Source organism: Octodon degus, unplaced genomic scaffold (assembly GCF_000260255.1).
Source record: "Octodon degus isolate 3935 unplaced genomic scaffold, OctDeg1.0 scaffold00034, whole genome shotgun sequence".
NCBI classification, from domain to species: domain Eukaryota; kingdom Metazoa; phylum Chordata; class Mammalia; order Rodentia; family Octodontidae; genus Octodon; species Octodon degus.
The window spans coordinates 835648-846177 of record NW_004524610.1 but is presented as its reverse complement, the minus strand read 5'-3'; the positions used below and the strand labels follow the sequence as shown (position 1 = coordinate 846177).

The following is a 10530-nucleotide window of genomic DNA, read 5'->3' as shown; positions in this document are numbered from 1 at the left end:
GGGCTGCACACGGACAGGGCCTGGAGAGGCCGGCAGAGTGTGCGCTGCACACGGGCAGGGCCTGGAGAAGCAGGCAGAGTGTAGGCTGCACACGGACAGGGCCGGGATGTTTGCCTGGGACACTCCAGGATTGGTGGCAAGAAAGGAGAAGAGGCAACAATGAACACCAATCAGATTCTGAAGCTTATGTCTTAAAAGTCATGTGATAAAACTTTCACAACTGAGTGGGGCTTTAAAAAGTAGGAATAAACAATTACATGTTTTTGCACAGAAATTTAGAAATCTAACCATATACAGCATTGTAGCAGGATAGTCATATGACTTTCTTTTTTCTTGTCTCTTGTTTTCATTTATTACCATTTGTTTTTTTAAACAAACATTTACTTGAGAGTGACTGGTATGGCAGTGACTGGTATGACATGACAAGCAGTACGTATTTAAAAGATCAGAATGACAGGCATTCCAAGCAAGACCCTAGTATGACACATTGCTACCTTCAGTGCAGCTGCTTAATTCACAGGTATCAGCATATATTAGGGTGATTTTAAAATTTTTTTTTATTTTTATTTTTTCTTCACATTCTGCAGGGATTTAAAGTTTCATATATCAATACTTGATGGAAAATACTTGTTCCATGTTATGTCTAAGATGTTTTGATATTCAGACAAATAGTGAGGTTAAGCTCAACTGCCTATGTTATAGGGTAATAATATCATTAAGCTTCTCTTCTGCAGGGTTAACAACTTAAGTTCACAGACCAAAAATTAGAGAAAAAGGACTGCAAGGACAGCCAACATTTTGGCCCTAGCCTTTCAAGGTCAGTGGAGGCTCAGGACATAGGAGAACCGGTACTGTAACATCCTGTAGGGGCCAGGGAGATGGCTCTGGAGAATAAGCACTTCCCTGGCAAGTGCAAGGGCCTGAGTTCAATCCCTGGTTCCGGAAAAAAAAAAATTGTGTAACTCAGTTGTGTCCCAAATTTACTGATCAAGGAGGTTATGGGACCACAGAGGAAAGTGATCGATAATGTAGAGTGTGCCTAAGGAGAGTCACATGGAGAGAAAACATTCTCTCAGGCTTTCACAGAGAACACATTGGTCAAGCAATGGCTGTGAGTCATCCACATGGCTGACACTGACAAAAGATGTACAAATTGCAGTACAGGGTTACAGGATAAATCCTGAGGGTATTTGACTGACATTACCAGATACAAAAGTTAACATTTCTTGTTATATAGGCCTTGCTTTTTCTTGGTCTTAACCATCCAGCAGAAAAGTATAAACATGAGGTATAAAAAGTAAAGCCATATTAATATGCTGAGCTGTAAAAGGCTCAAGTCAGCAACTTCTGACATTGCCAGTCCTATGGATAACCCACTACTATTATGGACTACTGGACTATATTGGATTATTTTGCTGAATTCATGCACCTATAATATTTAAATGGCAATGGAATACCCTTCTCTGACAAAACTAAATAAAAAAGGGGACACAGATGAAAGACCATTTTGTATCTGTATACACAAAATAGGAGAGATATGCAGCTACTTTCTCTTAATTGAATGAGAAGAAAGATCCGTACTAATAGTGTGTAGACAGGATATCAGGTCTGCATCTTATACTATGGATAACTACTATGAAGACAGCAATATGCAATGTATTAATTATTGAAACTGTCCTACTAATCAGTTTTGAAACTGTTTCATTGCTATTTGTTTCTCAATAAAATTAATTAAAAAAGGAATGAGTGGGGCTGGCTAAAGGCTAATTTCATTACCACTGGACAGGCAGAAGAGGATTCTTTCCTGTTGGACTCCAGCTGTTCCTGTCTCCCATCCGTTATGCCAAATGTGGCTCTGTAGGGTGCAGCTTCCACTTAGCTTCCCTCTTCTGCATTCTACAGCCTTAGAGAAATAGCCTAGACCAGTGTTTTCACATTCAGCAGTCAAGTGGTACTATAGTACATGATGGATCCAAACCCTGCGATAAGGTGTCAATTAAAAACACTGTGAGCAAAGGCACGGGCAAACTCCTGGGTAAGTTCAGAGGAGGGAGGTATTATTTCTACAGTATCACATCAGAGAAATCTCTTTGGAGGGAATTTTATTGTTCATGCGGCCATAGGCGGGGAAAGGGCCGTTCTCAGTGGCCACATGGGCAGGGTTGCAAGGATTCCACTCTAAGGCACAGAGGGGAGAAGTGGGCTTCTGGCAGCTGCCAGCATGAGATACAGGCAGAGAAACAGCAGGGATGGTGCAGGAAGGGCTGGGCCCAGGACCGCTGCTGAGGACTCTGAATGTAGGCCTTGGAGCTAGCACTCCGTTCACTCCGCTCGCTCCACAAAGGAGCGAGCGCTTTCCCTGGTCTGTAAGAGAGAAGCTCGGCAGCCATGCGGAGCATCAAGGGAGGAAACCAGAGGTTTGGAAAGTGCTGACGCAGAGACCACCCGGGAGACTATCGTAGTGCTTTGCATGTTGTCAGAGACAAGTTTAAAAAGCAACATATGTACTGGGGAATCTTGAGATCTCTTGTTTTGAAGATGTGACATCTTCACCATAGAAAGGACTCAAACCCAGAAGCCCCTCAGGAGCGGGGGCAGTGTGTATCTCCAGTGTCAGAGCTGGCCGAGGTGACCAGGCAGGTGGCAGCAGGCTGGCTGGCTCCCACCTCGCCTCCTGGAGAGATGGCCATAGCCAAAGAGGCGCAGACTGGGTGTGCCTTGACCCTGGTGAAGTTGCTTGGGGATCTCCCCCTTTTCCCTGAGAAGTACGCTTTCCTTGCTTGTTTAGGTCTTAGGAGTTGTGTGACCGCTTCTGCGGAGGAGTCTTTGATGACCTGTGCTCAGAGCCCAGGCCAGATGCCTGCTTAGGGCATGTTTCAAACATTCCCGGCTAGACTAAAACACGTGCATCCTTCCTTGTTTTACTCAGTGCTGCATGTACTCCTACGGCGCTGGACCGTCCTGTAGTGGTAGTGGCATGCCGCGCCAATGGGGAAGTGATCTTGCTTTCCACTGCTGGCCTCTGTGCTAGACACGCAAGCCCACGTCCTTTCGCATTCCAGACCCTTTCCTCCTTCTCTGGCCACATCCCAAAACTCATCTGTTGCGTGTTACTGCCTTAGAATACTGTTCCCTCCTAGCTATGAGACTTATGTGATTCCAGGAGGTGTTGCCTTCCAGCTGGAGCCTTTCAGAAGATAATTTCTTAACCAAGAGTAATGGTTGCTAGACAAGGAATACCAGCCTTTGCTGGAGACGTTGGACAGTAAACCCACCTTCCCATGGCGGTGGCTTTCAGCTTGCACAAAGGGCGCAGACATGCAGACTCTGACGTTATGCTCGGGCATCTTCCTTCTAATGGCTTGGAGGTCACCCCTCCTTTGCTCTTCATGAAGGTAGCAGCATGGTGGAAGGAAGGGGTGACACAGATGTGGTGCTTGCCAAAGATTAGTCTGGGAGTTTGGGACAGTTGTCGTAGAGAAGGCTGGGCGTCCTGTGAAGCAGCCTTTCAGACATCCATGTGAAGGCTGAGGTGTCACCTCTCCCAGCTCCAGGGAGCCAGGGGAGAGAGCTGCAGAGCATTTTCTGCAGAGCTCAGAGGGAGGGCAAGGCGCTCTCAGAGCGTGTGGTTTCAGGGAGGCATGGACACGTGGGTGGGGGAGAGGCTGCCGCATCCGTGCTTATCTGGGCTCAGGAGGGAGTGTACTTCCGTGACCAGCCCCTTCATCCTTCATCCGCAAGGGTTGGGGTTGCTGCTGCTGCCGCCCACCAAGTAGGCGGAAAGAGAGTTCCTGGGTCGTCAGGGCTGATGACCACAGAGCACAGTGGCCCTCCTCCTTCTGCATCTCTGGAGCTGCGTCTCCAGCGGGGACCATTTGCCACTGGCCCCAGCTTGCTGCACTCTCTTCTCTCTCCCAGCCTGGTTCCATCTTTCAGTTCATTGAGCTCTCTAGGATTTTGAGAACTCTTTTTCCCTTTTTAGCAATGTTTAACCTTTTATATATTTCAAAATTAATTTTATTCTATAAATTAGAATTGAATGAAATAGCATTTGTGAGAATCTTTTGCAAAACTTTAGTATTTAGCATGATTTAAGAGTCAAGAATTGCAGCTCAGAGATTCCTGCTGTCTCCCATCACACTTTTGATTGTAATCAGATACGCTGCGCATTCTCGCAAGCTGAGGTTTTGCCCCACTTTAAAGCCTGCTTGTCTTTATGCTCACAGGCCCTCGTTTCTCTTCTAGTTCCTGAAACTGCTCCTCTCATTAGGAATATCGAGAGCTCCAGCCCCGACACTGTGGAAGTCAGCTGGGCTCCACCCCAGTTCCCGGGGGGACCTATTTTGGGTTACAATTTGCGACTGATCAGCAGAAGTCATAAACTTGACTCAGGGACGCAGAGAACCAGCTTCCAGTTTTATTCTACTCTGCCAAATACCACCTACAGGTAAGAATTAAATGGCGCAGAGGAGCACTTAGCCAGCCTGGCTGCAGACAGGATAGTTACAAATGTTTTAAAATATCACTTAAAAAGTTGACATGTCAGGGGCCAGCCGAATAGCTCAGTGGATTAAAATGCCTGCAAGCAGGTGCAGGGGCCGGGGGTTCGATCCCGGGCCTGCTGTGCCAGCCCCAACCCAGGGTGTGCTGAGACACCAGTTGAAACTGGGCGTGGTGGCATGCACCCATAATCCCAGCTCTTGGGAGGCTATAAACAGGTGGATCACTATGAGTAGGATCTAGTAGTGAGACCCTGAACACCCTGTAAAATCGTTCCCTAAAATAGAAAAAAGAAAAGGAAATTGCTATGTCTCTGAAGACTGCTTGCTGGCTCTGATTGGGTTGAACTGGCTTCTCTCTTTCCTGTGCACGTGGAAGTGAAGGAGAGCGAGGCATCTCCACGTCTTATTTTATTCAGTGGATCCTTGATAAATAGGAGCCAGTAAAGACACAATCACCAGGCATGCCGTTTCTCACTTGGTCCAGCATGAGAAGGTTAGGTTAAACTTTGTCAGAGGTATTTTATTAGCCATTGGGATTATTTTGTTACTGTTAGCTGTGTAGAATTCCCCAGAGCTGCTTTCAGTTGGGAAGGACCGCGAGTCATGCGGTTGGTGACCTCAGGAACCTGAGCTTTTCTTTGGGGAGTGTACACAAGGGCGAGCCGGATGGTGGGTTAGTGCTGGGGAGCGGCAGGAGGCAGTGAGCTGTGCGTGTGGCCGCCTCACCCTTAAAATGGAAACCTTACGGCTGCTGCTGTTGCCTCATGCTCACACCACATGAAGCACTTTTCTCTAAATTGTTTTTTGAATAGGTTTTTCATCGCAGCAGTGAACGAGGTCGGCGAGGGGCCAGAAGCAGAATCGGACATTGCCACCCCCGGCCTGGCAGGTAAGGTCCAGGCGCGCTTCTGCTGAGTGCTGGCGTGTGTCTGCCGCGCGTAACAGGTATACGCGTCTGGGGATCTCTGTGGACGTAATCTCGGTCACTTTTTCCTTCTCGTCTCTCCTGCCCACTCTGCTCCCCTCTTCCTTCTCCATTTCCTATCTGTACAGTCTGCCTCCCTGTTTCGTACCATCTCTGTTTTATTTTGCTTTTTAAATTATTTACATTTTGGGTTTTTTTTCATGTGAGATAAACTATGTGATATTTATCCCTCCATGTCTAACTTATTTATTGTAGTCTTAGATTATGCTGTATTTGTACAAAGGACTCAAACGTGTCCTCTGTGGCAGAGACTACTCCGTGATGTAGAAATGCCACCTTCTCTTTATTGTTCACCCGCTGGTGGCACACAGGCTACCTCTGTAACTTCGCTGCTGTGAGCTGGGCTGCAGTGAGGTGGGGACACGTGTGTCATGTAATATGTGCGTGCAGAAAAGGAAGAGCTGGGTCAAATGGAGTTTAGATTTTTATAAATTTTGAGGAATCTCTGTACTTATTTGCATAGTGGTTGCACTAGATTACATCTCTCCAACACTGTGGGATGGTTCTTTCTAATACCCTCACGAGCATTTTGGGTTTTTTTTGAGTCTTTGATGATAGACATTTTTATTGGAGTAAAATAGAATCTTAGTGCTGCTTTAATTTGCGTTTCTCTGATGGCCAAAGATGCTAAACATTTGTGTACTTTTATGGTACATATACTGCTTTTTTGAGAAATGTCTATCATTTCAGTTATCCGTGTTTTGATTGGGTCTTTTATCTTTTGGATCTACTTTTTGAGTTCGTATGTACTCTAGATATTGGTTCTCTGTCTGAGGAGTAGCTGGCAAATTTTTTCCCATTTTGTAGGTTGTCTCTTTACTCTGTTCATCGTTTTCTGTGCTTTTAAGAGATTTTCAGTTGATATAGTCAGATTTGTTGATTCTCGATATTACTGTACATTTTGTGCAATTTGGGCTGTAGTCAGAAAGTTCTTGCTTATACTTATGTCTTTAAGAATGTTGCACATTTTAACTTTCAGCAGATTCAGTGTTTCTGCTTTTAGAGCGAAGTCTTTGATCCACTTTATTTTGATCTTAGTGTAGTGTGAGATACAGATGATTCACCCTTCTTCACGGGGATAGCCAGTTTTCCCAGCACACCTGTTGAAGATGTTGTCGTCTTTGAGAGTATGTTTTTTAGTCCCTTTGTCAAAAATAAGATGGGTAAAGGTGCATAGCGTTGTTGTGTCTTTAGCTCTATTCTACTGGACAATGTGTCTACTTTTGTGTCAGTACTATCCTGTTTTTGTTACTACACTTTGTAGTATAACCTGATATCCAGGATTGCAACATCCTCTGCTTTGTTCTTGGCCTTGCTTTGGGATATTTGGATCTCTTCTGATTTCATATACATTTTTAGGATTGTTTTTTCAAACTCTAGAAGAATGTTGTTGGCATTTTGATTGGAAATGCATTAAATGTATGTATTATTTTTCGCATTAAGACCATTTTGACAATATTTTCTTAATCAGGAATAAGAGACATGTTTCCATATTCTAAGGTCTTCTGCAATCTCTTTTTTTATTTATAGTAGTAAAAATTTTGTTATGGAAGTCTTTCACTTCCTTGGTTAGGTTAATTCCTGGGTATTTAATGGTTTTGAAGCTACTATGAATGCATTTGTTTTCTCAATTTATCAGTGGGTTTGTTATCAGTGTACAGGAATACTACTGATTTTTGTGTGTTGATTTTGTTTCCTACTACTTTGTTAAGTTTGCTTTTTAGTTCTAAGAGATTTTTGATGTTCTTTTTTTGGGGGGTATCTCATATGCAAAGGATTATATCATCTTCAAAGCATGATACCTTACCTCCTTTTATTCTCACTTATGTCCCTTTTATTTCTTTCTCTTGCCTGATTTTCTGACTAAAGTTTCAAGACCATATTGGACAGGAGTGATGAGATTGTACACCTTTTTCTTATTCTGTGTTTTAGAGACAATTCTTTTACCTTTTCCCCATGTGGTATGCTATTGACAATGGGTTTGTCAGAAATGGCTTTTGTTTGGTTGTGATAAAAAGAAATAAGCCTATTTTCTTCAGGGCTTTCATCATGAATGAATGTTTGGTTTTGTCAAAGACTTTTTCTGCTTTTATTGAGACAATCATGTGGTTTTTATCTTCACTCATATATGTGGAGTACTATATTTATTGATTTATGTAATTGAGTCATCCTAGAAACTTTAGGAGGCAACTGGGTCTGATACATAGTGTTTTTAATGATATATTCTATTCCATTTGCAGGTATTTGTTAAGGATTTTTAGATTTATTTTTGTTGAGGAAATTGTCCTGTAGTTTCTTTTTCGTGTGATTTCCTGTCCAGTTTTGATAGGGTAATGCTAGCTTCAAGGAATGAGTTTGGCAGTGCTCCTTTCTTTTCATCTTCTTGGAAAAGTTTGAAGAGTATTGGTATTAGTTCATCCTGACATTCTGGTAAAATTCAGTGGTGAATCTGTTAGGTCCTGGGCTTTTATTAGATGGTAGGGTTTTTATTACTACCTCTATTTCACTGCCTGTTATTTTTCTTTTAATAGATTTTACATTTTTTGTTTCAGTTTTGCTTATCCATATATGTCTAGGAGTTTATTCATTTTGTCTAAATTCTTTAACTTATCAAGACAGTTTCTTGGTGTCTTTTGGACTTTGGCAGTGCCTGCTGGGATTTTATCTTTGCATCTCTAATTGCGTTGGTCTCAGGCTTTCCTTCATTTGTGTAAGTTTTGCTAAGGGTTGTCAATCTTGTTCAAACCAACTTTCTGATTACTGACATTTATTTTCTTAGGCTCAATTTCATTATGTTTTTACTCTGATCCTTTAATTGATTTCCTTCTACAAGTTTTTTTTTTTTTTTTTTGGAACCGAGGATTGAACTCAGGCCCTTGCATTTGCCAGGCAAACGCTTATTCTCCCGAGCCATCTCCCCAGCCCTGCCTTCTATGAGTTTTTAATTTGGATTCCTCTTTTTTTTTCTAGTACCTTGGGATGCAACTTTAGGTTATAATTGTTCTGTTTTTGAAAAAATGTAGACATTTACAGCTGTAACTTCCTCTTAGAACTGCTTTCATTGTGTCCCAGGGGTTTTGGTATATTGTGCTTCTATTGTTACTTGATTTTACGTACTTTTAATTTATTCTCTGATCCATTGATACTAAATGATATATATTTTTTCAATAATTTTCCTGAGAAACAAATAGCAATGAGACAGTTTCAAACCCAATTAGGACAGTTTCAATAATTAATACATTGCATATTGTTGTCTTAGTGGTTATTTATTGTACAAGATGCAGACATGGTATCATGTTTGCAAACATTATTAGAACAAATCTTTCTATTCATTGAATTAAGAGAATGTAGCTATATATCTATCCTGTTTTGAATATACAGATACAAAATGGTCGTTCATTTGTATTCCCCTTTTTGGTTTAGTTTTATAAGAGAAGGGTATTCCATTGTCATTTAAATATTATAAGTGCATGAATTCAGCAAAATATTCTGATATAGTCCAGTAGTCCATAATAATAGTGGGTTTTCCATAAGACTGGCAATGTCAGAAGTTGTTGACTTGCGGCTTTTACAGCTCAACATATTAATATGGCTTTATTTTTTATAATTCACTTTTATACTTTTGGGCTGGATGATTAAGATCAAGATAAAGCAAGACCTATGCAACAAGAGTTGCAGCTTTTGGATCTGATAAGGTCAGTCAAATACCCTCAGGATTTATCCTGAGACCCTGTACCTCAGATTGTAGAACCTTTGTCAGTATTAGCCATGTGGATGAGTCATGGCCATTGCTTGGCCAATGTGTTCTCTGTGAAAGCCTGAGAGAATGTTTTCTCTCCATGTGACTCTCCTTAGGCACACTCTATATCATCGATCACTTTCCTCTTTGGCCACATAATCTCCTTGATCATAAAATTTGGGACCATACTGAGTTACGTAATGTTATGGTACAAGTTCTCATATGCCCTGAGTCTTAATTGACCTTGAAAGGCTAGGGCCAAAATGTCAGCTTTCCTTGCAGCCCTCCTTTTTCTCTAATTTTGGTCTGAAAACTTATGTTGTTAACCCTCCAGAAGAGAAACTTATTGTTATTACCATACGACCTTGGCTGTTGAGCTTAACCTCACTGTCTGTCTGAATATCAAACATTTTAGGCATAACATGGAACAGGTAATTTTTCATCAAGTACTGATATGTTAAATTTTAAGTCCCTACAGAATATGATGAAAAAACATTTAAAAATTAGAATATATTTTAAAAATAGGCATAAAGAATTATATAATTCTTAGGTTTACACACAACTCCACAAATCTAACCATATACAACCTTGAAGCAGGACAGTCCTGCAACACACCATTTCCTGTCTCCATTCACCACCCCCTTCTTTTTGAACAGTCATCTACCCAAGAGACAGCATGACAGCAACTGGCATGTCATGACAAGCAGCCCGTATTCTCAAGACAAGAATGACAGGCACTGCAAGTGTGAACCTACTATTACAAATTGCCATCTTTAGTGCAGTTGCTTAGTTCACAGGTGTCACTATATAGCGTTAGTCAGGGTGAGAATCTTTCCAATTAACTACTAGATTGAAAAATTTTCTGAAGGTTTTCAGGATCATTGCCTTTCCCATCTTCTACTTAACAACCGTATGGCTTGCCACTGTCATGTTTCCTAGCTTTTCTCCTTTCCTTCTCTTAATTGTTTAGTCCTCAAGTTCTTGCTTTCCTTTTAGTTGTATTATACCTTTCTATTTGTATTTCTTCTGAGTTCTTATACTAGGGAAACTATACGATATTTACACATGTGTCTGGTTTATTTCACTTACGAGTATATCTTCAAGTGGCATCCACTTAAATATAAAGGTTTAGAGCTTATCATTCTTTATAGCTGTGTAATACTCCATTGTATAAAAATACCACATCTTTTTCATCCATTCCTCAGATGATGGGCATCTTGGTTGTTTCCAAGATTTGGCTATCACAAATTGTGTTGCTATAAACATAGGCACACATATATCCCTATGATATGATGTTTTCAGAT

General features: G+C 41.5%; 1 protein-coding gene across 1 annotated transcript in view; it reads left to right on the top strand.

Annotated features, from left to right (window-relative positions):
- Ros1 (ROS proto-oncogene 1, receptor tyrosine kinase) overlaps window positions 1–10530 on the top strand; it is a 145184-nt gene that overhangs the window by 19885 nt on the left and 114769 nt on the right. Inside the window, exons 8-9 of the mRNA XM_023714195.1 lie at window positions 4246–4447; window positions 5315–5391. Coding sequence (XP_023569963.1) covers window positions 4246–4447; window positions 5315–5391 — 279 coding nt within the window. The remainder of the gene's footprint in view (window positions 1–4245; window positions 4448–5314; window positions 5392–10530) is intronic.